General features: G+C 38.5%; 1 protein-coding gene across 3 annotated transcripts in view; it reads left to right on the top strand.

Moving 5' to 3' along the window:
* The first annotated feature begins 3533 nt into the window (after positions 1 to 3533).
* The window catches only part of TRIM69 (tripartite motif containing 69), a 34933-nt gene continuing 10505 nt past the window's right edge, over positions 3534 to 27961 (top strand). The window contains exons 1-7 of one of the 3 annotated variants that reach the window (XM_032856614.1): positions 3534 to 3674; positions 5904 to 6277; positions 21994 to 22470; positions 23483 to 23578; positions 26196 to 26429; positions 27363 to 27385; positions 27468 to 27592. In XM_032856614.1, the coding sequence (XP_032712505.1) occupies positions 6272 to 6277; positions 21994 to 22470; positions 23483 to 23578; positions 26196 to 26429; positions 27363 to 27385; positions 27468 to 27592 (961 nt within the window). In that variant the 5' untranslated portion in view covers positions 3534 to 3674; positions 5904 to 6271. Of the gene's footprint in view, positions 3675 to 5541; positions 6278 to 21993; positions 22471 to 23482; positions 23579 to 26171; positions 26430 to 27362; positions 27386 to 27467; positions 27593 to 27961 lie in introns of those variants that run through there. The other 2 variants (XM_032856612.1, XM_032856613.1) reach the window with 2 other exon arrangements.

Raw genomic sequence — 27961 nt, 5'->3', positions numbered from 1 at the left:
CAAAAACCATTTGATTTCACTGATATGTGGAATTTAAGGGACAAAACAGTTGAACATACGGGGGAAAAAAGAGCAAGGCAAACTAGGAAACAGACTCTTAACTATAGAGAACAAACAGAGTTACTGGAGGGGAGGTGGGCAGGAGGATAGATTCAATGCCTTATGGGTTAAAGAGGACACTTGTAGTGATGAACACTGGGTGTTGTATGTAAATGATGAATCACTAAATTCTACACCTGAAACTAATATGTTAACTAACTGGAATTTAAATAACTGAAGAAAGGAAAATAAAATGATACTTTAAAACAAAATGAAACAAAAATAAAAGTCTTTTGTGTGGACAGTCAGGGGTACAATAACTATTAATAAATATTAATTGAGTGTAAAAAAAAGAGCTGAAGCAAGGTCAGGAGGGAAACAAACCATAAGAGACTCTTAATCTCAGGAAACAAACTGAGGGTTGCTGGGGAGTGGGCGTATAGGGATAGGATGGCTGGGTTATGGACACTGGGGAGGATATGTGCTATGGTGAGTGTTGTGAAATGTGTAAGCCTGTTGATTCACACACCTGTACCCCTGAAGCAAATAATACATTATATGTTAATACAGAATTTTAAAAATTAAAAAAAAAATAATGACACTTGGCATTAAATAATAGCTATGGTCCAGGCACAGTACTAGGTGCTTCACACATCACAGGCAATCAAGGTATACTCTTAGGCAAGAACAGGAACACAACAGGATGTAAGAGCAGAAGTTGAAGTGAGCTGCCACAGAGCATACAGACATGAATAATTTGGCTGACTATTGTACGTGGCTGTGGGAAGCAGTGAGAGGTAATGAAAAGAAGATTAAGGCCACATCATGAATAGAGCACTCTGTCCCGTGGTATGAAATTTAGGTTTATTCTGTAGTTGCTAAGGAGCCCCAAAGGCTCTGGAAGAAAGCCTCCAGAGAAAGATTATTAAGGATTCAGCATGATCCCAGTGAAGGCCAAAGATGGTGTTTGAAAGTTGAAGGAAAAATATGGAGGAGGTGGGGCACCTAGGTGGCTCTGTCGGTTAAACATCTGCCTTTGGCTCAGGTCATGACCCTAGGGTTCTGGGATTGAGCATCACTTTAATCCCCTCATTGAGCCTGCATCAGGCTCTCTCTCTCTCTTTGCTCTCCCCCCTCTGCTCATGCTCTCTCACTTTCTCTCTCAAACAAAAAGAAATAAGATATTAAATAAATACATGGAGGTAAATAAATAAATAATTCCACCTGTTGATTTTCCTCTCAAAATAGAAGTGTATTTTTTGAAGTATATAATAAAAAGGATGAAGGAACCTTGGTCTGAGGATGTTGTAGTGCACATGTGCTCTTCTGCCCTCAGATGTCTAGCAGTTTCATTTTAGTACAGCCAGCAGAGCTGTGCAAGCCTTTGAGCTGTGGCAACTCCTAGGAGATGGTGTTTGTTCGAAGGTGACAACGATAGGACTCCAGGGGGACAGCGATGGAAGTCTGGATTTAGCTTTCAGGTATCCTTTTGGAAAAGTAGAAGCTCATGCGACAAGAGGGGATATGGGATTAGGAGAGGTGGACATTCAAATGTGTTTACTTGAGGACTGATCTAGCTTTAAACCAAGTTAGCCTCACAGTGAGATAATCTGGCAATGCACATTTATCATTTCCTGATGTTCACTAAGGTTACAGCAGAGAATGAAAGCCAAATATCTCGAGCTGGGACATATCTGCATTTCATCAACCACAAACTGAAATGGAACTATTCAAGAAAGGGGTTAAGAGAGACAGAGTAGAGAAGTCCCACCCAAGTTTCAGCAAGGACTGGTCTTTTCTATCATCCGGTCCACAATGAATTCATGCCTCCTGTAAATATTAAGTACACCTGCCAGGAGAAACAAACTCCTCTCCAAGAACCTAAAATTGTTACAAAGGATTAAACTGTTAGGTCCCTTCCTTAGCTACTTTAATTAGGTCCCACTGATTTGATATTAAAATCTGTGTACTGTGATGACTGTCCCAGGGAGTGTTAACAGAGTAAAATAGGTTTCAATGACATCATTAGCTCAGTGTCTGTCACTAGAAGAGTAGCTTCTCTGCAGCAAAAACAGGGAGCAGCAGCAGCCGGCACCTGCACAAATGCACATGAACTCCCTGTGTTTCTTCCCTACTGGCCTCCTTGGGCCTTTCTGACAGCCTCATGGATACTTAGAACCACCAAAGCTCTCCAGAAGGCACAGATCTTTGTCTGCAGGCCCTGCTGTCCTAGTGTCCCACCCAGTAGTCCCTGGCTGGGTTGGGAGCTGAGGCTAGTAGGCAAGGTTGGGCCCTACTTACCGGGTATTCATGGTTAGGGGCAGCAGGGTATTCTGCCAGACTTATTTACAAACAGTTCTAGACATTTGTTAATACACAGTACTTTAGAAGTAAAACATGAAGTTTTCTTCCACCTCCAGTTTCATAGTTCAGTTTCACAGTATTATGCCGGGGGGTTTCTGACTTTGAGACAATCTTTTTCCTCGTCACTATCCAGGGACTATTCACAGGCTGCTCTAACACGGTAACTGTCGCTGTATGGGAGACACTAATCAAGGTAGCATTTGATCTGGGCCCTTCCCTGACTCTCTTAGCTGTCAGCAGGCAAAAAGATCCTAAAGGGCATATTCCCTTTTCCTGTGGAGTGGCACATAGAAGGAATAGGGCCCTAGATGTGGCTCTGCCAGTATCACTGACTCTCTAAAGGGAGGGCAGAAGGGCTGCCAGGATGACATGACAGGATAGGGACAGTAGTCACCCATACCGCTTAGCTTCCCTGCTGAGAAAAGAGCCTTTAGAGAATGAATTTTTCTCTGCCTTTCCTCTGAACAAGGCCAAGCCACAGAGACAACGGTTGTTCTTTTCTCCAACCAGAAGAGAGTAGGTGCAGTGCTTTGCTAGGCATGGGCCATTCATTAATTCATGGCCCATTCATCTGCTCATTTACTTGGTATTTATTAAATTTTCATAGTGTGGTAGGACTGTGTAGTTAAAAAATGTACAAGGTAGGGGCGCCTGGGCGGCTCAGTGGGTTAAGCCTCTGCGTTCGGCTCAGGGCATGATCCCAGAGTTGTGGGATCGAGCCCCACATGGGGCTCTCTGCTCAGCAGGGAGCCTGCTTCCTCCTCTCTTTCTGCCTGCCTCTCTGCCTACTTGTGATCTCCGTCTGTCAAATAAATAAATAAAATCTTTGAACAAAAATGTACAAGATAGTCCTTTCCTCCAAGAAACTCACAGCTAGTGGAGAAGAGATGTGAAAAACATTTGTAATACAATGAAAGAAATGATGTGGTGTGATAAAAGCTATGATAGAAATATCTGCCAGGTCCTCACTGAAGCATAAAAGAGAAAATAATTCTGACTTCTCAGTAACTTCCTGGGCTCTAGAAGATGCAAAATTGAACTTTTAATTTATATTCAGCTCTGCTGGAGTCCTTGAAGAGTAATACCTACTTGTATCTCTTGTTATATTTAAAGACAGATAGTTAATTTGGGGGAGCAGAAGATTCATCAACAATCTGCTATACCAATGTCAGCACAATGACAGTAGCTCTCCTGGGTGCTCACCATGTGCCAAGAGCTGCTAAGCCCATTATATACATCGTCTCATTTAATCCTCACTGAAATCCTATGAGGTAAGCATTATCATCTATATTTTGTATAAAGGTAAGATTGAGGCTTGGAAAAAGAAAAGTAACTTTGATTTATGACTTTGTTTTTGTTTCCCTCCCCTACAAATTACATGGTAAAACCCGGTACATGTAGCTTCTTAAGATATCACTGTCCACTGCCTCTCCCAACTTTGTTTTACTTTTTTTCTTCAAGATTCTATTTATTTATTTGAGAGAGAGATAGACGGAGAGACAGAGCATGACTAGGAGTGGGACGGGAACGGAGGTGGTGCAGAGGGGGAGGAAGAAGTAGGCTCCCTAGTGAGAAGGGAACCCAAGGTAAGGCTCAATCCCAGGACTCTGGGATAATGACCCAAACCAAAGACAGATGCTAAACCAACTGAGCCATCCAACTTTGTTTTTAAATAGTGAAATAAAAACTTGAAGTGCCCCGTTGTGAAATTTGGGACCTCAGGCTATATAGAATTTGGCATCACAATCTTTAAAGATGGAAGGGAGTCTTAGGAAGTCACATCTCATGGGAGAAACTGATTCCCAGAGGAGTTAAACATCTTAGCCAGAATTATTCAGTGTTCTGGGTTCTTCAGTGGGACAAAAGCCTTCTGTCTTTTTTTTTAGGCTTCTGTCTTTTATACCAGTATTCTTGTCCGAGGGCTACAGGCTCAAGGATGCGCAAGACTGTAGGATTTAGAACAATCATCTTTACTGAATGAGGTTAAACATTTCAGCCAAAGGGCGCCTGCCTGGAGGACTCAGTAGGTTAAGAATCTACCTTCGGCTCAGGTCAAGATCTCAGGGTCCTGGAATCTAGGCCTGTATCAGGCTCTTTGCTTAAAAGGGAGCCTGTTTCTCTCTCTCCATCTGCCCCCTCCCCCTCTGTTGTTCTCTCTCTTAAATAAAGTCTTTAAAAAAAAATTCAGCTAACAACAAAAATATTCAAGATGAAACAAAGTTAATTTTTTTTTTTTTTTTTTTTTTTTTACTTAAGAACATAGTTCCTGGGGCGCCTGGGTGGCTCAGAGGGTTAAGCTTCTGCGTTCGGCTCAGGGCATGATCCCAGGGTCCTGGGATTGAGTCCTGCATCGGTCTTTCTGCTTGGCAGGGAATCTGCTTCCTCTTCTCTCTCTTCTCTGCCTGCCTCTCTGCCTCCTTGCGATCTCTGTCTGTCAAATAAATAAATAAAATCTTTAAAAAAAAAAAAGAACATAGTTCCTAGCTGATCATCAGAATTTAATAGCCATTTATTTGATAAGGAGTTTTATCCAACAAATGCCATGTACTGTCAAGGTGAGCAAGACATAGCACTACCCAGCAGTTGTCCATACTTTAGGTGAAGGGACAGACATGCAATCAAACAAAATAATTATGTACAGGTATGCACAAAGATCTAAGGTGCTATAGAAATGTGTAAAGCACTAATTCTTAACTGGGAGGTAGTCCCACCCCCATGTACCTAGCAGACATTTGGCAGTATCTAGAGACAGTTTGACTATGATAACTAGGGAGGTGCTCCTGGCATCTGGTGAGCAGAGGCCAGAGATGTGGGTAAACATCCTAAAATTCACAGGACAGCACCCCCACCCAACAAAAACTTAGCCAGCTCAAAATGTTAGCAGTGCTGAAGGTGACAAACTCTAGTACAGAGTACTACAGAGTATACAGTACGAAATATTTTCTACAATGGATAGGAGAAGGGAGTAAAATTTGGTGAGGCTGGTTATGGAAAAGTTTACTAAAGAGATAATGATTGGGGTTGGGAGAGAGAGGACCCCAACAGAAGGGACAACATGTGCAAAGCTACAGAACCTGGCATACCTGGACAATCCCAAACACCAGAGGAATATTTGTGTGCATTAGGACTGGACAGTGAGGTGTTGAGTAGGAGACAGACATTCAATAAAATCTATTGAGTTAGAGGAATTACTATAAGAAAATCTGTTGGTCACTCAGAAGCACAGTCTAGGTACAAATCTCTGTGAACTAAAATGACTCAAGAAAGAAATGAGGCTTTTCTCATCTTGCTTCCTTAAGGGCCTAGCATTTTCCAGGCATTTATATCTCAGAAATAGAGTCGGGGTTGTTTGAATGGAATGTGAGCTCTGAGAGGTGGAATAGCTTTCCATTAAAGCCACTTAGATGGTGTCTCATTGCTGGGACCACAAACGGAGACGAGGTGGTTATTTCTCGTGCATTTGGCTTACAGGCAGATGATGTTTACTTCTTCTTTTGTAGAGAATCCCAACTCGGAATTGGTGATATGTCAATCTCAAGATTAGACTGCCGCCTTGAATTGAAATGAGTTGCCTTCCCCCTCCCTCATAAAAAAGGGTGGGTGGGTAGGCCATTCCAATCAGGGTTTCTCTTTCTCTTAAGCTAATGATGATCAAAGCAACTGACAAACTGCCACGGAATCTGCCAGACCTCACTCTGGCCTTGCTGTATCTCCCCAGTGCCTGAATTTTCTTCCTTCTGTCATGCTCTGAGCCTATTCTTAGCAAACTACCAGGTCCCTGACTCCTGATCTGCAGCTACTCTGGGCATGTTGTGCTCTGATCCAAGTACCGGCATCTGCCCTCTGGTGGCCTGATGACAAGAGCTTAATGGAGGTGAGTGATCGATCCTTCTCTAACTCAACTCATTTTCTAGGCATAGTGTAGAAAACTGGATCACAGGAGGAGGTATGGATTTTAGATCATGAAAGGAAATTCAGTGAAATATTTAATTTGTGACAGATTATGTGACAGATAGCTGCTATCCTCTCTTCGGGTATTGGAATAACTGAGAATTTATTTATTTTTAAGATTTATTTATTTATTTATTTTAGGAGGGGGATAGGAAGGGACAGTGGGAGAGGGAGAGAGAATCTCAGGGAGACTCCGCAGTGAGTGCTCAGCCAGACCCGGGGCTCAATCCCACCACCCTGAGATCACTATCTGAGTGGAAATCAAGAGCCAGCTGCTTAATTGACTGAGTCACCCTGGTGTCCCTGGAATAATTGAGAACTTAGATAAGAGAGATTGGTAGGTAAGTAGTGATGCCCAACATAAACTTTAGAAAAATAAAACTAAACGCTGTAAAAAATTTATTAACTAATCACTTTATTTTTTTAATATTCTAAAGATAGTCTTATTTCACAGTACACATGGATCTGTTTCATTTTTTCTTTTTAAATTTTAATTCTATTACAGTTAGGATATGGTGTTATGTTAGTTTCAGGTGTATAATGCAGTGATTCAACAATTCTATCTATTACTCAGTGCTTACCAAGGTAAGTGTACTCTTAATTCCCCATCACCTATTTCACCCGTCCTAATCACTTTATTTTCGATTGAAAAAATTTACTATATATAACTTGGTTTGGCAGTTATGCTATCACATTTGGTATTTTATATTTACAATAGAACTGATACTCAGAGGAATTAAACATTTTTCTTGTCTTCCAGCTACATATTTTTATCTTTAGCTGCATCTTACAAAATTGAATGAAGAACTAATCATTTTATTTTCACTACAGTGAAGTCTGGGGTTATTTATGCCTGTTAGAATTCTGAAAAGTTATAAATGGAATTAGCATTAGCTAAGATATAATTTAAAAAAAATGAAATTCCAGTATAATTAATATAGAGAGTTTTATTAGTTTCAGGTGTACAATATAGTGACATGACAATTCTATACACTACCCAGTGATTATCACAATAAGTGTGCTCTCAGTCCCCTTTGCCTATTGCATCCATCCCCCACTCCACCACCTTTGCAGTAACCACCAATCTGTTCTCTATAATTAAGAGTGTTTTTGGTTTGTCTCTTTTTTTCTCTGTTCATTTGTTTCTTAAATTCCACATATGAGTGAAATCATATGGTATTTTTCTTTCTCTGACTGGCTAATTTTGCCTAGCATTACACCCTCTAGAGCCATCCATGTTGATGCAAATGGTAAGATTTCATTCTTTTTTATGGCTAAGTAATATTCCACTGTGTATCTATACCATCTCTTCTTTATCCAATCATCTATCAATGGATGCTTGGGCTGCTTCCATAATTTGGCTATTGTAACTAATGCTTCAATAAACACATTCCTGTATCCCTTAAAATTAGTGTTTTTGAATTCTTTGGGTAAGTACCCAGAAGTGCAATTACTGGCTCATATGGTAGTTCTATGTTTAATTTTTTGAGGAACCTCCATAAAATTTTTTCCATAGTGGCTGCACCAGTTTGCATCCCTACCAATAGTGTATGAGGGCTCCTTTTGCTCCACATCCTCAACAACACTTGTTGTTTCTTGTTTTTTTACATTAACCATTCTGACAGGTGTAAGGTGGTATCTCATTGTGCTTTTGGTTTGCATTTCCCTGATAATTAATGATGTTGAACATCTTTTCATGTGTCTGTTGGCCATCTGTATATCTTCTTTGGAGAAATGTCTGTTCATGTCTTCCACCCATTTTTAATTGGGTTATTTGTTTTTGTTATACAACTATAGGAGTTGTGTAAGTTCTTTTTATATTTTGGATATTAACTCTTTATTGGATATGTCAATTGCAAATATTTTCTCCCGTTCAGTAGGTTGTGTTTTAGTTTTGTTGAGGGGTTAAATATTTTTAATTTCCTTTAAGATGTCTTCAGAGCTATAATAAAAGAAGTTATATTTGTCTGAACTAAGTGTTCTCTTTTTTTTTTTAATGTTCTTTTTTTTTTTAAAGATTTTTTTATTTATTCATGGACAGAGAGAGATCACAAGTAGGCAGAGAAGGAGGCAGAGAGAGAGAGAGGAGGAAGCAGGCTCCCCGCAGAGCAGAGAGCCCGATGCAGGACTTGATCCCAGGACACTGAGATCATGACCTGAACTGAAGGCAGAGGCTTAACCCACTAAGCCACTCAGGCGTCCCTGAACTAAATGTTTTCTTGATAGACAGACAAAAGAAAATGTATATTTACAAAAAGAAAGCTGAAAAATACTAAAATTCATGAACAAGGAATTTTGACATGAGTCCTTATGTTCTGATTTATCATCATATCCATCAGTTTCCATTTCTTATAAAGTTTAATTAAATGTATATTAATCATTAAGATAAGGATTTAATTTCCTCAGTTTTGGAACCTTTGGATTTGCTCTTATTCTTCCCTATGCTTAGTTGATGAAACAGAGTTACATGTATTTTGTTTATAACTTTTAGAGGGAAAAATGGACACTGTTGTCTATTTCTACTATACTCATATTTCTATTATCTATTCTTACTGCACTGTTTTTAAGGTGGAGTTAGTAAAAATAGACACTTTTCCATAATAATAAAAAATTGTGTAATAGTAAGTTTTCCATTATTTGAAATGTTCACACAGCAGCTAGGAAGGAGTAAATTAAATGACATCTGATCTCTTTTAAGTCTGAGAAGCTAAGACTAAGTGAAAAAGTTTATAATCTTTCTTTCTTATAAGAGTTAAAATGGCAGGGGTGCCTGGGTGGCTCAGTGGGTTGAACCTCTGCCTTCGGGTCAGGTCACGATCTCAGGGTCCTGGGATCAAGCCCCACATCAGGCTCTCTGCTCAGCGGGGGGCCTGCTTCCTGCTCTCTCTCTGCCTGCTGCTCTGCCTACTTGTGATCTTTCTCTCTATCAATAAATAAATAAAATCTTAAAAAAAAAAGAGTGAAAGTGACTGGCCACATGAAGTGTGACTGTATCTTGCTCTTGTGTTTGAGCCAGATGTACCACATAATTTGTCTTCTATAGATGAATTGTATTTTTCTGCTCTTAAGTTTAATTCTTCAGAAACCTGCCCATCAGAGTTTTTAAAAATTACTTTGAAGAAATAAAAGCTTTTTGAAAAGTAACAAATGACCTTTAAATATTTTACTAACCATGATTTCAAAAGTTCACAATCCAAAATTTCCCAGGGGAGTAAAAACTGGGAAAAATTTGAGCATTTTTCTGCAAGTTTCCAATGACTTCATTGTGTTACTCCTTCCTTGCCTTTTCTCTGCTTTATGAAAATATACAAGGTGAGTGAAAGGAGATGGATGTGTTTTCTTATAAAGTGATTGCTGCCAGCCAGGTGCTTTCTAAGGGTGATTCCTATCCTGGACTTTAATTTCTCTCCTTCTACCTTCAGGTTAGACTTTCCCTAAGGAGCTGGAGCTGGCAGTGGATGTGATTTCCTAAGATTTCCAGATAGAGAAATTTCAGAATCACCTTTGTTTTCCAGTTTTCAGACTCTCCTATTTTTCCCTCTGGAGTTGCAGGAAATTGTTCCAGCAATTTTGCTGGAGTTTGATCCATTTATTATTGTTTAAATATTTTATTTTTTATTTTATTGTTATTTATTATTTGTATATTATTAAATATTTATTTATAAATATATAAATATTATTAATTTATAATTTATATTTTTATAATATAAATAATAAATATAAAATAAATACAAATAAAAATAAAATCTAATATAATTATTTTATAAATTATGATTATATATTTTACACATAAAATATAAGTATATTAATATTTATTATCATATATAAAATATAAAATAATATATAATAAATATATAATTATATATAATATAAAAATAAAATTAAAAATTAAATAATAAATAATAAAATAAATTTATAATTTATTATAAATTATAAATAAAATAAATTAAAGTTTATTTTATTTATTTTACTTTATTATTTTTTAAAGATTTTTTTAAAGATTTTATTTATTTAGAGAGAAAGGGAGAAAGAGAGAGCAGGAGAAGGAGGAGGGATAGAGGGAGAGGAAGAAGAAGAAGCAGACTCCTTGCTGAGCAGGGATCCTGATGTGGGGCTCAATCCAAGGACCCTGGGACCATGACCTTGGCTGAAGGCAGACATTTAATTGACTGAGCCATCCAGGTGTCCCACAGGTTTGATCCATTTAATAAATTCAATTGCACAAAACACTGATTGGCCCTCTGCTGACTCAATGATTAGGAAAATGGGCTTTGCGGTCAGATAATCAGTTCAAATCCAGGCTCTACCACTTAATTACTGTGTGACCTGGCAAGTTATTTAACCTAGGCTTCAGTTTCTTTCAAAACAGCAGAATAATACCTATCTCAAAAGGCTGTTATGAGGATTAAATGAAATAATGTGCAAAAAGCATTTTGCATAGTAAATGGTCAGTAAATATTAGTTAATATGATTAAACTAATACCTTGTTTTATAGAAGAAGCTATATTCTTGAAAGAGTAATTGGTAAAACCTCAATTGGCAAGATGAATTAACAATCAAATTACAAAAAATCATATAATGTCAACATTAACATTAAATATATGTCTTCCCATATGTGTATGAGTCAGTGGTTTTTCAGTCACAAAGTTGTACAACCAACACTACTATTTAATTCTAGAGCATTTTTCAGCACCACAAAAAGAAATTCCATACCTACTAGCAGTCACACCTCATTTCCCCCTTGACCCAGCCCTGGAAACCACTCATATACTTTAAATGTATTTTAAAAACATATTGAATACAATTCCTAGATGGTATCCATTTCCAAAAGCTACTACATTCACTAGGACTAACAAAGTGCTCTGGTAGGCAACCTTTCTCTTAAATCATTAACTGGCCAGGTTCTCCCATAACTTTTATCTTATTCAGAATGTATCTAATTTTAAAGTTTTCTAGACAGACTGATTGGCTTAAAATTCAATACATTTTATATTTGCATATTCCCTGAAGGGCATATGTTTCTGAGTTTGATCTTCTAAGCACATATTGAGAGGGTGAATAATTAGATTTTTTTCTTTTTCCATGGAATTGCCCACTCAGCCTAGTGCAAAAAAATGGAAGAATCTTAAAAAAATGTGGGGGGTTTATCTTTTGGTTAATGAAACTTAAATGAGTCATTGGCATATGAAAGGATGGCAAGTTAAAAATTTTCCCTGTACAACAGAACCATGGGAGAAAAGACTAGAAATAGGAGTTTGTAACATGTATAGAATTCTGAAATCTAGGGACTTTTTAGTAATAAAAAACCCCCCACACAACTTATTTGGTAGGCAATGGAAAGCAAAAGCAGATTTTTGAGGCAGAGAAGGGTTAGCAATTATTATTTCTACTATTATTAACTAGACTTTGTAACTGACTAGGTGATGGGAAAGGAAGAAGAGAACACCCAAAGATAACTCATATTTCAAAACTGGGATATTGGTGGTACAATAAATAGAAATAGGGAAGTCAAGAGAAGGAACTGACTTAGGAAGAAATAAAAATTATGTTTCAGGCTTGTTGAGTTTCAAGGATCCAGTTGTAAGCTCAGAGATGTGGGCTTAGAGATACAGATTTGGGAGTCACCTCCCTAGTCACCTCTATAGAGGTTGTACACAACGTTGGGAATGAATGGTTCACTTGGGAAGAAGAGTAGAGAGCTAGAAGAGAACTGAAGCTAGACCACGGTGATTGCTTACACTTAAGAAAGTGAGAAGAGGAAGAGAAACTGACCAAGGCATAGGAGTGGTCAGAGAAAGGAGAACTAGATGGTATCATACTACAGGAGTCAAATGAGAGAGATTTGTAAGTAAAGGAGGAGGAAGATTGAGAGTAAGTCATTATATGAATGTTTAGCAAACTCCATGACAAGATTTCAGAAAACAGTTTTTATACTGTGCGGAGGTAGAGGGTCGATTAATAAGAGCAGAGAGATTCAGACAAGTTATCTTAAATAAGAGGTAACCACACTTACCATGAGGATAAATATCCAGTCTTCCAACTCGTTTGTTGAGCCCCTTCTGTAGCAAAGAACTGTGCTAGGCATCAGAATCCAAGAAGAGTCATAGGACAGTGCTGTGATTAATGTAACATAGACACTCTCCACATTCGTTTCTCTCTAAAATTCTTGTCTTTATCAATGAACTGGCTCCATCTACACCTGCATTTCTTCTGACTTCTACTTAAAATTTAGCTCCTAGATTCTGTTTCCTTTAAAATTCTTCATGCCCAAATCAAAACCACAATGAGATACTACCTCACACCAGTCAGAATGGCTAAAATTAACAAGTCAGGAAATGACAGATGCTGGTGAGGATGTGGAGGAAGGGGAACCCTCCTACACTGTTGGTGGGAATGCAAGCTGGTGCAACCACTCTGGAAAACAGCATGGAGGTTCCTCAAAAAGTTGACAATAGAGCTACCCTATGACCCAGCAATTGCACTACTGGGTATTTACCCTAAAGATACAAATGTAGTGATCCGAAGGGGTATGTGCACCTGAATGTTTATAGCAGCAATGTCCACAATAGCCAAACTATGGAAAGAGCCCAGATGGCCCTCAACAGATGAATGGATAAAGAAGATGTGGTATATATATACATGGAATACTATGCAGCCATCAAAAGAAATGAAATCTTGCCACTTGCGATGACGTGGATGGAACTAGAGGGTGTTATGCTTAGTGAAATAAGTCAGTCAGAGAAAGACAACTACCATATGATCTCCCTGATATGAGGAAGTGGAGATGCAACTTGGGGGCTTTGGGGGTAGGAAAAGAATAAATGAAACAAGATGGGATCGGGAGGGAGACAAACCATAAGAGACTCTTAATCTCACAAAACAAACTGAGGGTTGCTTGGGGGAGGGGGGTCGGGAGAGGGTGGTGGGGTTATATAGGACATTGGGGAGGTTATGTGCTATGGTGAGTGCTGTGAAGTGTGTAAACCTGGCAATTCACAGACCTGTACCCCTGGGGCTAAAAATACATTATATGTTTATTAAAAAAAATAAAAAATTTTAATAAAAAATAAAAAATAAATAAAATTCTTCATGCCATGACTTTTCATGTCCCAAATTGTACCTCATGGCTATCTATATGATTTGCTTCAACTGTCAATTTCCTGATTCTATTTCCAAAGTTGAATTCGCAAGAGGTTCTATATTGCCCAGATCATCTTTTTGCTTGGGTCACACCTTGGGTTGTCAAATGGGTCAGAATCCCAGCTGTATTTTATTCACCTATACCTGGGAGAGGGTAAAGGCTGCATGATAAATGTAGTCTTCCCCACTCTTTTTTTAAAGGTCCATTTATTTATTTTGAGAGAGAGTGTGTGTGTGAGAGAAAGTGAGTATGAGTGCAAGCAAAGGCAGGAGGGGCAGAAGGAGAGAGAATCCAAGGCAGACTCTGTGCTGGGCACAGAGCCCAATGCTGGCCTCCATGTCACTACACTGGGATCACAATCTAAGCCTTAAGCCAAGAGTCAGATGCTTAACCAACTGCACCACCCAAGTGCCCCATGAATGTAGTCTTGACCTTTAGCATGGACTGCACGAATGACAGCAACTAGATGATTAACACATCTAGTAGGTACTGGGGATGAATTTTGGTTTAAAAAATCCAGGTGTGCAAAGAATAGTGCATAGCCTTTTCTATAACACTGTTTAATATGGACTTTGAGTCCCCATTCCTATAAGTTGGAGAGAAATCCAACTTGTAATCTTTGAGGAGAGGCATCCACACTGATTATTACTGAAAATACGTTACCAAATCTGGTCAAGATGGTATATGAAGGACATATTGAAATATCTCTATAACCTACTCCCCCCAAAACACGTAGAAATGTTGGATAAAGTGTCATAAACAATTTAAGCTTTGGTTTTCAAGTGGTAGAATAAAAACAGTGGTTTCATTTCTTCTTCTCTCAGAAACTTATCCTTCTTTAACTCAAAACTACAAGAAGAATGAAAACTAGACAAACTCTACTTGCAATATAACTAGAGATGTCTGTAAGCCTGGATTACAAGCCTATGAAGGGCTACCATATCAATACAGTGAAAGTCATATAGGAATGTAATAATAGATGCTTAGGGATGCAGATTTTATACAAAGCAAGAGTGACATAGCTCTCCAAAGAAAGTGCCCCAAGACCGTCAAGCACTTGTACAGAACAATGAGAACAGGCAAGCAGGCTAAAGCAGGAGCTTTCATGTACCCATTTATCACCAAGATTTGAGACACAAGAGAAGTGAAGGTGAACAAGGGCAAACAAGCCATATTTGTGGAAAGAAGTTTGTTGGTGAGGAAGAGTGAAGGAGACTGACTACATTGTAAGCAACCCTGCAGTGCTGATCATGGGGGGAAGTAAGGGCTATGAGAACTCATATACACATTGTTTCATAAAGAAAATAGCCTCAGATATGGCCCTTTCTTCAACCTCTTGCAAATTTCTTATAAATAGCTGATGCAGGGAGAAATAAAGATATTTCTTCATTCAAAGATGTTTAAAGAAATAAGAAATAAACAGCATCTATAAAAAAGAATGGGAGAAAATGTCCAGAGCAAAGCACAGTTTAAAAATGTAGTTAGAAAATAAGGAAAGGAAATTAAGAGGAAAGGAGGCTAAGAAGCTCTGATGTTTGTCTGGTGGGAGTTACAGAAAAAGAGACTGGAGAGCATGGTGGAGAGGTAATATTCAAAGAGAAAATGGCTATAGTAGATCCAAGCAGGCAAGATCCAGGTTTGAAGAGATCTGGTGTCAGTGATAGTGAACACAAGTGGTGTACAAGACTAGGGAACCAAGGTTATGGACACAAGCCAAAGCACTTGGACAGAAAGAGATGAAAATCTAGGTATGGGAAGAGAGCAATAGAAAAAGTCATCAATGAGAATGGAATTTGATGATGAGTCAAATAATTTTTAGCCATGTTCCCCTGTGTAGGATAGATGTGAATATAAGCAGAACTAAGTCCATAGATAGAGGCAAATACAAACTTCTACCTGGGAATGAGGGGGTCAAGAATGAGAAATAAAGCAGCTCTGGATTCTCAGATTTTCAAGGGGGAAGTGTAGCAGATGGAGAGAACTCTGGTCTCAGAATTCTTTGGATTCCCTTGATTCTATTACTAACTTGAGAATCAGAACAAGTTATAAGTTCTAGTTTCCCTTTCAAGAGCATGAGACATAACCAATCCTCAGGGATTCTGCCTCAGAATATAACTTCTGTCTATATTAACTTTTTCATTCTTCAGAAAACATAATATACAAGTTGAGAAATAATACATGTACATTTAATATTTCTTACCCCCATATTAATTTTCCTCACTTTTTGTCTGCCTAAGATATGATCTTTCAAGTCCCACCTTAGTGATCTTTAATGTTTCTTTTGACTCCTACACCCTATTCAAGTGTCAGGGACCTATCTGTTATGCTCCCCTAAAACATCCCTATCTCCATTATACAAATTATCCTCCTAATAGGGGCTTCTAGTTGTATTTTAACCTGACCCACAAATGTTAGTGGATGTGAGCTGCTTATAGGCAGAATCCTCTATTTTACTCATTTCAACGCCCCAGCAACATGGGCTTTAGAAGAGAGCTGGCATTATTGAATGCGTACTTCATCAGACTCTTAGGCATTGAGATCAAAGCCACTTCTGGTGGTACACATCAAACAGTAGCCATAATACAGCATTATGCAAAGCAGGATCCTGTTCAGTATAAAATTTTGGCTCTGGAGTCAGATATGACTTCATTTTTTTAAACTGTAAAATTTACATAAAATTAGCCATTTTAAAGTGTTCAATTCAGTGACTGCTATTTAGCACATTCACAGTATTGTGTACCCATCACCTCTACTTAGTTCCAAAATATCTTTATGGCCCCAAAATAAATCCCATACCTGTTAACCAGTCACTCTCCATTTCTCCCTCCCTCCAGCTTTTGGCAACAACTAATTTGCTTTTTGTTTCTATGTATTCACCTTTTCTGGATATTCATACAAATGAAATAATATGTGACTTCTGTGCCTGGCTTCTTTCACTTAGCATAATGTTTTTGAGGTCCATCTATGTTGTAGCATGTATCAGTACTTCATTCCTTCCTATAATGGAATAATCTTTGATTTCATGGATATGCCAAATTTTATTTTATTTATCCATTTCATTGGCTGATGAACATTTAGGTTGTTTCCAACTGAGACAAGTGTGAATAGTGCTGCTATTAATATCTGTGAACAAGTTTTTGTTTGAACACCTGTTTTTAATTTTTTTTGGCATCTGCCTAATTGTGGAATGGTTGGCCATGTATTAATTCTATGTTTAACATTTTGAAGGAACTGCCAAACTGTTTTCCACAGTAGCTGTACCATCTTATATTCTCAGCAAAACATATAAAGTTTCCGATTTCTCCAGGTTCCCACCAATATTTGTTATTTTCTATTAAAAAAAATTATAGCAATCCTAGTTGGTATGAACCAACCATTGTGGTTTCTATGTGCATTTCTTTAATGATGTTAGCATCTTTTATATACTTGTTGGCCATCTGTCAATCTTCTTGGGAGAAATGTCTAATCAAGTCCTTTGCTCATTTTTAAATTGTTTGTCTTTTTGCTGTTGAATTTTTAGAGTTCTTCATATATCCTGGATATTTGACCTTTATCAGGTACAAGCTTTACAAATATATTTCTCCAGTCTTTGAGTTGCTTTTCATTCTCTTGTAAAAAAAAATCCTAAAATTAGTTTATTTTCTTGTAATATCTTTATCTGGTTTTAGTATCAGGATAATTTTTCAAGCGAGCATTTAGACTGTTCACATTGAGAGTGATTATTGAAAGATATGATTTTATTGTCATTATGTTACCTGTGAAGTCCTTGTGTCTATAGATTGTCTCTGCAAATTTCTGTTCTTTATCACTCTTGGGTTCTTTCTCCTTTTATAGAACCCCCCTTAATATTTCTTGCAGAGTTGGCTTGGTGGTCACATATTCTTTCAGTTTCTGCCTGTCTTGGAAGCTCCTTGTCTCTCCATCCATTCTGAATGACAGCCTTGCTAGATAAAGTATCTTTGACTGCATGTTCTTCTCATTTAAGTACCCCGAATGTCTTGCCAGCCCTTTCTGGCTTGCCAGGTCTCTGCAGACAGGTTATGCTGATGCTTCTCCCTCTTTGCAAAAGAAATCTCTTTCCCCTTGCTGCTTTCAAGATCGTTTCCTTAGATCTAAGATTTGTGAATTGTACTTTATATGTCATAGTGTTGGTCTGATTTTGGGAGAGGTCCTCTCTGCCTCTTGGACATGAATATTTGTTTCCTTCCCCAGATTAGGGAAGTTCTCAGCTATGATTAGCTCAAATATATCTTCTAGATATCTCTCTCTCTCCACACCCTCAGGGTCCCCAAAATTCTGATTTTGAAACATTTCATTGAGTCATTAATCTCTCTCAGTTTGACTCTTTGGGCTTTAATCTGTTTTTCCCATGCCTCCTGCGTTTCTTTTTTTTCTATCATCTTATCTTCTAGCTCACTAATTTGTTCTTCTGCCTTGTTTAACCTGATGGTCAGAGTATACAGTTTAGACTGCATTTTATTCATAGCATTTTAAAATTCAGCCTGGTTATATCTCATTTCTTCCCTAAAAGATTCTATATGGTCATTAATATTTTTCTCAAACCTAGGTATCGACTTCATAATTGTTACTCTCAAGTCTATTTCTGGCATCTTGGTTATATCCATATCCATTAGGTCTGTGGCAAAGGCCATAGTCTTTGGTTCTTTTCTTTGTTGGGGGTTCTTACTCTTAGTCATTCTGTTGAGGGGTGGTTGAGGGAATGCAGAGTTCGAATATTAACCACAACCCAAGCAAGATGCACCTGTTTTATAGGGACCTTAGAGTTGTCCTCCTCTTGTTCTTCCAGCCTGTCTTCTGGGGGAGGGGCCTGCCACACTGTTACTCAGGCAACCTTATTTGGGCAGAGTTGCTCTGCCTTCTGGTGGGGGGTGTGTGTGCTCAGTGAAAACCAACTTTTGGGGGCTTCTGTTCTCTGGCAGCTTTCCCTGACAGCTTTCTTTCTTTCTTTTTTTTTTTAAATTTTTTAAAAAAGATTTTATTTATTTATTTGACAGAGAGCGAGATCACAAGTAGGCAGAGAGGCAGGCAGAGAGAGAGGAAGGGAAGCAGGCTCCCCGCTGAGCAGACAGCCCGATGCGGGGCTTGATCCCAGGACCCCAGGACCCCAGGACCCCAGGACCATGACCTGAGCCAAAGGCAGAGGCTTTAACCCACTGAGCCACCCAGACGCCCCATCCCTGACAGCTTTCTGAATCTCTTCTGAGAGTCAGAGCAGAAGTGACTTCATCCAAACCTCTGTCTCAGAACAGAGAGATCAGAGTCTACTCTTTACTGAGCTCTCCAGGCCACACTGTCTCTGTTTCTTTCTGTGTTGCTAAAAACCATAGTTTCCTGGGTTGTGTGCCCCACAGCAGCACTCCCAAATGCCACTCCCAGGACCAGGCACTGCCCTTTGTGCTTCTAAAATCGCAAGCCACCCCAGTTCTCATGCACACACCTGTAGTTCCAGGTTTCTGTCTGGGGTGCTGCCCTAAAGTTCTTTCCCCACTGCTACTTGTCTGAGAGTCTGTGCCGCATCTCCTGCATGGGAGGTTTTTGCATTTTCTCACCTTCCTGGTACAAGTTTATGAAGGTTCCCTCCCCTATCTTCCAATATCTGCTCACAAAATCACAGATCCCTGCTTCATACCTCGAGGCTAACCGCAGAAGATAGTCTGTTTGTAGACTTCTTACATCTCAGGCTGATTTCATGGGTGTTCAGAATGATTTGGCAGAAATTCATCTTAATTCAAGGGACTGGTTGAAATAGGGTCCTCTACTCCTCTGCCATATTTCCCCCTCCTTATTGGTAGGTTCTTGATTACTAATCTCTTGTTATAGGTCTATTCATATTTACTATTTTTTCTTGAGTCAGTTTTTTTAAAGATTTTATTTATTTATTTGACAGAGATCACAAGTAGGCAGAGAGGCAGGCAGAGAGAGAGAGGAGGAAGTAGGCTCCCCGCTGAGCAGAGAGCCTGATGCAGGGCTCGATCCCAGGACCTTGAGATCATGACCCGAGCCAAAGGCAGAGACTTAACCTACTTAGCCACCCAGGTGCCCCTCTTGAGTCAGTTTTGGTAGTTAATATGTTTTTAGGAATTTTTCCATTTCATCTAGGTTATCCAATTTGTTGGCATACAATTCTTTACAGTATTCTCTTATAATACTTTTCTAGTATTATAGTATCTAAGTAGATACTATCTAGTATCTAAGGCCTTTAGTAATATCTCTACTTTCATTTCAGATTTTAATAATTTCAGTCTTCTCTCTTTCTTTTTAGAAAACATTAGCTTATTAAACGTTTGTCAATTTTGTGGATGTTTTCGGAGAATCAACTTTTGGTTTCATTAATTTTTCTCTGTTGTTCCTCTAGTCTCTATTTCATTTATCTCCACTCTAATCTTTTTGTCCTTCTTTCTGCTAGCTTTGGATTTAGCTTGTCTTTTGTTTGTTTGTTTGGTTGGTTGGTTGGTTTGGTTTGTTTTTTTTTTTTTTTAGGTTTTTTGCTTTTTTTTAAACATAGAAAGTTAGGTCATTGATTTGTGGTCATTGTTTTTTAAAGGTAGGTGTTTATCACTATAAATTTAGCTGTGAGTACTGCTTTCATACTCCCTCTGGCACTAGCAACTTGCACCAAGAGTACAGCTGCCATCTTCATGGCTGTCAACAATTTAGGGAGTGAAGAGTGGTATGTGAATGATTTAAAATGCAACAGTTACACTCTTACTACCATGTGGCAGCTTCTTCCTTAAGTTTTCCCTTGGTTATAAGTTTTTTACTAGATCCCAAAGTTCTGCAAAAGTTCATTCTGACAGTTTTGCAGGTTTAATAGTTGTTTTTGTGGGGTTCTCCCTGAAGTTCCCAGCCAGGCAACCCTGCCATTAACCATTTTTCCTGGAAAACCTACCACTATAAAATATCCAGAAATGCCAGTTAAGATGTAACAGACATCCTTTGAAATCCATACTTTGAAATGGAGTGTACAAAAAAGTAAAGAGAAATTCCAAAGTAAAAAAAAAGAATATAGAACTGAAAAGCATCGAGGTAGTTTAGAGTTACTGAGACTGAGGAAACCTTAGATTTAACAATCCTTAGACCTGCACCAAGTAAGGAACTAGACCTGAGACTTTTGAATAAAGCTGGGACATTTGAAGAGCTACAACCTTGGTGAAGGTGTGGCAATGAGAGATAATAAAGAATCCTAACTATCTTAATCTGGGGTATTTACATAAAGTTCAAAACAGAAGAAAAAACTAAACACTATATTAGCTAGGGATGCAATCATAGATGATGAAATAATAGAGAAAAGTATAGTAATGTTTAAGTCAAAAAAGCAGAATATTGACTATCTATGAGAATGAAGACACATGCAATTGGAAAAGAACACACAGGGGTCATCAAAGGTATTGGCAATTAGTGTTTTACTTTTTGACCTGGGTGGCAATTACAAAATGTTGCTTTGTTATTCTTATTTAAAATATATAAATACTGTATATACCCTTATGTATGTATATCTCAATAAAAAGATAATAAGAGAATATAGTTTTATACAAATACACTTAAAAACTTAGGCAAAGTAAATTCTCAGAAAAATATAAATTCCATAACTGGGTCAGAAAACTATGGAAAATCTAAATGATCCCATAAGTATTGAAGAAGTAAAACAGTACTTCTAGATAATGCAAAAACAAACAAACAAACAAACAAACAACAACAACAAAACAAAGCATCAGTTCCAAAGGTTATGCTGGTGAATTTGGCCAAATACTCAAGGAACAGATAATTCTATTATTTTTACACAATTCAGAGAAGAGAAAAAGAAGGCACACTCCCTAATTAATTTTTTAAAAAGATTTTATTTATTTATTTGACAGAGATCACAAGTAGGCGGAGCAGCAGGCAGAGAGACAGAGGGGGAAGCAGGCTCCCCACTGAGCAGAGAGCCTGATGCGGGGCTTGATCCCAGGACCCTGGGATCATGACCTGAGCCAAAGGCAGAGGCTTTAACCCACTGAGCCACCAAGGTGCCCCTCTGTAATGTGTTCTTAAAAAAGGAGGAGGAAAAGACTAGATGATATTATGGTTGGTGATATTATATCACTGAGGAATCTGATCTTCCAATTCTTTGTATATGACTTCTAGAAAACAAAACAAAACAAAACAAAAAGGTAATAACTAGTAAAACAAAAGTTGAAAGTAAAACTTTTAAATAATACATTGGGAAAGTGGGTAGAAAGAAGAATATACAATAAAAAACATTCTTAGTTTGAATACTCTTTCTTTTGCCTTAGTTCTCTGTTAAAGTTTAAATAGTGTTGGGAGTAGAAATAACATTAGAAAATGATGAATTTATCAGATCACTTTCAAAGAGGAGATCGGTGCTTTTACTCTGGCTGTACCTATTCTCAGTTCCTTTAAGAACAGAGCCCACTCTTCTGGAGTGTTGAAATGGGCAGCAGGAAAGTGAAACTCATTTTAGTTGTTCTTTTCCAAAGGTACCTTCCAGACCCTGCTCCAACATCGACCCAGGAAACTACGAGGAAGTGCGTGATCTGATCACCCAGATACCCTCTAAAGTGCAGATACAAGATATTACTAAGGAGCTACACTGCCCACTGTGTAATGATTGGTTCCATGATCCACTGATGCTAAGCTGTGGCCACAACTTCTGCCAGGCCTGTATCCAAAACTTTTGGAAGCAGCAAGCAAAGGAAACATTCTGTCCTGAGTGTAAGATGCTGTGTCAATATAGCAACTGTACATTCAACCTTGTACTTGAGAAGCTGGTAGAGAAGATTAAGAAGCTACCCTTACTCAAGGGCCATCCACAGTGCCCAGAGCATGGAGAGAACCTGAAAATATTCAGTAAGCCAGATGGGAAACTGATCTGCTTTCAATGCAAAGATGCTCGGTTGTCTGTCGAGCAGTCTAAAGATTTCCTGCAGATCTCTGATGCTGTCCATTTCTTCATGGTGGGTGATCCCTGGGCCTTGAAAAATGCCTTAGGAAAGCTGGGAAAAATCTTTTGTAGGGTTTCTTCTCTCTGCCAACTTTTATTCAGATGATTATTAGTAAGCTTAGAAAATACAACATATCTTGCAAAGTTCTTTCTCTAGAGTTGCTGATTATAGGAAAGGAGCAGTGGAGTAGCTCTGGCCTACTCACTCACTCAATCAAATATTTACCTATATGCCGCCATGAGAGAACTCTATTAGACCCCATGTAGAGTATGGATGTATAAGATATTGCTCTTATTATAAAAGTCTTGAAATTTAGTCAAGTTTAAAATGAATAAAACAACAGAAGCAAGATAGTCTACTATTGAGAGCTAAATTTTGTCACATTTGTCATTCATAAATATTTAGAATTTCAAAGAAGATTAGAGAAAACAGAAATAGGGGATGCATGGTGAATGAAAGCTTGAATTGGGAAATAATTTACATTTGAATGGGCAAAAGGAAGAAATGAGTAATTTTTTTTTTTTTAAGATTTTATTTATTTATGTGATGGAGGGAGAGAGATCACAAGTAGGCAGAGAGGCACTCAGAGAGAGGAAGGGAAGCAGGCTCCCCACTGAGCAGAGAGCTGGATGTGGGGCTCCATCCCACGACCCTGAGATCATGACCCAGGCCGAAGGCAGAGGTTTATCCCACTGAGCCACCCAGGCACCCCAGAAAAGAGTATTCTAAATGATAACAATGTAAGTAGAAGTATAGTTAGTGAGAACAGTATTACTAGAGCAGAAAATGTAGAGTTATCTTCTTCAAATCCCTATAGTAAGCTAATAAGAGCATAAAACTAAGTTTTTCTACGACTTGTTATTTTCTTTACAATTCTTTGAAGAAACAGGAATTATGATTCAGGGGAAAGGAAGCACTTGCAGCAATAACTTGCTTTTTTTCCCTGACACCCTGGGGCTTAGAGATACAATATGGCCCGACATCTCCCAAGTTAGTGTGGATTAATTCTATGTGGTATCTCCAGAAGGAGCTCACCACCCATCAAGGTCAACTGGAGGCAACCCTGAAGGAACTTCAGTCCCTGAAGAATATGCAGAAAGATGCTATTGCTGCTTACAAGGTGAGAAGCAGGGTAGAGGGGTTATGATATAGAACTGAAACACCTTGCTTGTAACTTCAGCTATATTAGTAGAAAGGTGCCTATATGTATATTATCAATACACTAAATGGCACCTGGGCTATAGAATTAGAAAGTGGACACTGTATGAAATAAGTTCTCAATGGTTGATCAACACAGAGAATAGATTGACCTTTCCTGTTACATGCTGATACTTCTGATGGCTCAGTCACTAGGTGATTGTTCTGAGGTCATGATCTGTCTCATCTTTCCTTTTATATATGGCAAAATAAGGGATTTATCAGAAGAATCCACTAAAGATTTTTATGCCCAAAGAAATATCTTTCTTTTCTTTGGGTTTATAACCAGACTACCTCTGACTGCAGGTCTCTCGGATTGCTGTTTTTTACCATCCAATTTGATCTTTCTTAGCTTCCCCCAAACTAAATAAACTATTGCCTAGAGCTTCACAGGAGCTCTAGGAGAACATTAATAGTTAGAAACTTGGCAAAGCAGTTCCTAGGTTATGGGGCTAAACTGGGGGTTCTATTTCTTCATTAATTATTCTATGGAAGAGAATCTTCTCTGGCTTTTGGCATCTGGAAGAAGAAATATGTACAATAAGAGAAAGAAGAAGGATAGATGGAAATAATGATGTCTCCAGAAAATGTTGTTTCTGTTGTAAGAATTCCCAGTTCAGCTATTACAGTCAACATTCATTCACTCAAAAAATATTTATTGAGTGGATAAAGTATTAGACTAGATACCATATTATACTAGGGCGCTATTAATTCCATTAATAGCAATAAAATGACAACTGTGATCATTACTATAAATGAAAATAAAGGGTACCATAAGAACATACATATGAAGAACTAATCTAGGCTACGGGAGGGGTATTCTCTGAAGAAATCACCCATTAAAATTGAAAATTGAAGGATAAGTAACTTAGCCAAGTGAACTGGCTGAGGGGAATATGAAGGAAGTGGCCTGAGAAGAATGTACTTGAGAAGTACATTCTATGTTCTTAAAGTGCAAAGAGCATATGGAAAAGTCCTGAGATAGGAAGTTAGTTGAGAAAAGTCCTGAGATAGGAAGCTAGACAGAGGGCCAATAAAACTGGATTATGGTATGCAAGATGAGACTGAAGAGGTAGATATGAGTCCAATTATGTAGGCCCTTATAGATAACATTAGGATATTTGAACTTCTTCCTATGAATAAGAAGCCATCATAGGGTTCAAACAGGACATGATTTCATCTCATTTTGAAAATATGAGTCTAGTTCTAGTGGCTATGTGAAAAGACAAGGATAATTTTAGAAGGCTATTGCAATGATCCCAGAGGGTAAAGATAGTAACTTGGACGAGAAAGGCAGCAGAGATAGAAATAAACAACTTCAGCATATGGTTTAGAGATTTAAAAAAAAAAACAAAAAAACAACCAACCTGGATGTGGTGACTGATTAGATGGGATGGGTGAGTGGAAACATCAAATAGACAGCTGGATACAGGAATCTGGAGCTCAGAAGTTGGTCTAGGCTGTAAATAAGAAGTCAGCATAGAGATTGACTTAAATCTGTGGAAGGAGAGGATATTACCTAAAAAGAGAATATACAATGAGAAGAGGAAAGAGCCCTGGACAGAATATCAAATAATTCTAATACTTAGAGGTTGCTTAGAGGAGGCAGAACCAATAAGGCAGAGAAACAGTGATGAAATAGGTAAAAGGAAAACTGGAAAAGTGTGAGCTAGAGAATAGAATGAATTTTAAGAGTGCCATTATAATAATGGACTATAAAATCCAAGCTGGATAAGAGGAGACATGGAGACAGAAGATGATGATGAACAGAAATGGAAGGGGTCAATGAATAAGAGGTTTCGATGAGACCCAGTAATTGTTGCAATAGAATTACCTGATTAAGTGAGCATAAGAAGTTAATTTTGGAGAGAGTGAAATTGCTGGGGACGATAAAGTCCTGTGTGATTAAGAGAATGAATAGATAAAGGTGGAGATCACTAGAAATGAGGAGGATAAGGATCTGAGAAGCCCGGATGTCAGAGGGTTCACCCCTGAGGATGTTGCAGTACCTTAGGAAAGTGGTAAAGCAGTTATCAATTTCAGTGCTTCAGACATTGCCCATTCCTGCTTCTTCTATATTGTCCTGGAAGCAGAAGCGCATCCCCCAACTCTGATTTCTAGATAAGAATAGTTCTTTCAGCATCCTTATGGCCCCAGTTTAACAGCATCACTTGGTAGACATCGGTTTGTACTTCTGGGTAGGAAGGTACTATCATTCATTCTAGCATGTTTAATTAATTAACCCCACAGCCTTATTTAATATGGCATTGGTTACCACCCTCAGTACTGCAATAGGTACCTAGAGACCACTTTTGACTATTTCATTCCTGAACTGTTGAACTAACTAAGAAAAACAAAGTAAGTTTCCCAAAGGACTCCTACTATTTAGTATGGTTGAGTGATGATACCCAAGAGCCATTTTAATGCATCTTCCTGTTAAATGGTTATTTCCCAAGTTGTATGAGTACTGGTGGTGTGGGCCCCCATCCCCAAGTGCTAGTCTCAGTAATTACCAGGGTGATGATCATGGAGGTTTCCAGGAAAACAAGCTACATCTGCAGCAACACATCTCCTTGGAGTTTCTAAAGCTACATCAGTTCCTGCACAGCAAAGAAAAGAACATTTTAAATGAGCTCCGAGAAGAGGGGAAAGCCTTGAATGAGGAGATGGAGCTAAATATGAACCAGCTTCAGGAACAGTGTCTCCTAGCCAAGGAAATGTTGATGAGCATCCAAGCACGGATGGAACAGCAGAATCCCTTCGAGTTTCTCAAAGTGAGACTCCCTGTCAACATAATGTATGGGTACAATAGTTGGGGAAAGAGGGTAGAAAGATGTAGAAACAGCTTTTCCCCACCAGGAGCGGGTAAGAAAAACCTATTGTCCTCTTAAGACTAGAAAAGCAGAAGGCTACTTTTGCCTTACACTCAATAAGAAGCTTTACTTTCACCCTCCTAAAAAAGATAATAAATGCCATTAATAATGGTATCTATTAATATTTTAATATTTCTTCATAAAGAACTTTGAAGGTTTTTTTTATCAAAAATTAGAATATGGCAACCTGAGTTGTATCTTAGACTGGCTTTCAACTGACCTGTTTGAAAGATGTTTGCCAGTCTTTCCTACCTGAAGCTTGACCTTTAAAGTGTCATTATCATCTCAGCCCTCAGAAATTTACTTAGCCAGAGCAAGAAAAAGTAGCTTTGGGACTGGAAGACCTATGGTGTTTTTCTACTGAAACCAGTAGAAGTAGAAATAGCCTATTAATTTCTCTTTCTCTTTTTTTAAAAGATTTTATTTGAGAGAGAGAGAGAGATAGAACACAGAGGGAGAGGGAGAAGCAGATTCCCCACAGATCAGAGAGCCCGATGTGGGGCTCGATCCCAAGACCCTAAAATCATGACCTGCGCCGAAAGCAGCCACTTAACCAACTGGTAACCCAGGCATCCCAATTTCTCTTGTTCCACGTAAAAGGGAACTCTAGAAAATCAGAATAAGATAAAACCAGTTTGTCATGGGTTAGATGAAGGATTCCTGATCAGAAAAGGCATACGGAAGATGGGAGGAATTAGTGCTGATAGAATGAGGACATCTGCACGGGATCCCAGTAGTGATGGTGAAATTCTGGTGGTAGCCAGTATCACCAAAGAAATTTCTGGTGTTGATAAGCAGGCATCTAACTTCTTTATTACTCCTTTCCTCTTCTAGGATATCTCATCTCTCTTGGATAGGTAAGTGTTTCTGCATGGTATTAACATCTTTCCTTCAGTCCCTGGAGGATGTCTAAGAATAAACTATTTACGTCCCCTGCAGCTTGGAACAAGGAACAAAGGTGTTGATGCCCAGAGAGCTTATCTCCAGAAAGCTGAACCCAGGCCTGTACAAAGGTCCCATCCAATATATGATGTGGAGGGAAATGCAGTTTTCTCTCTCTCCAGGTATCAGTGGGTAGTAGTTATTGGTTTCTGGGTCTCCCAGGAATCTATGTTCCTTCTGTGTGACCTTGTCTGTGGCCCTAATTAGTACTATAGAGTTTGTGATGGGGGAAGGGTAGAGTTTAGCCAAAAGACGACTATGGTTAAGACTTTAGTCAATATGACTGAATTTCTTCCTGTACCATGACCAAGAATTTATGACTTTTCATTGGGAAAGAGAGTCTGATGTGAGAATTACTTCTCAGCCTATGATTTTGTTTCACTGTTCTATCAAATGTGACAACCAGTTATTTTATCCTGTTTTTCTAAATCAGTTCCATAAATTCCTGGGCTTCTCTGCCCTGAACGAGGAGGTTACTGTACATACTTTTT

Source organism: Lontra canadensis, unplaced genomic scaffold (genome assembly GCF_010015895.1).
Source record: "Lontra canadensis isolate GAN:19392208 unplaced genomic scaffold, GSC_riverotter_1.0 scaffold12, whole genome shotgun sequence".
NCBI classification, from domain to species: Eukaryota; Metazoa; Chordata; class Mammalia; order Carnivora; family Mustelidae; genus Lontra; species Lontra canadensis.
The sequence above is the reverse complement of the archived record's forward strand: the minus strand, read 5'-3'. Positions and strand labels throughout refer to the sequence as shown.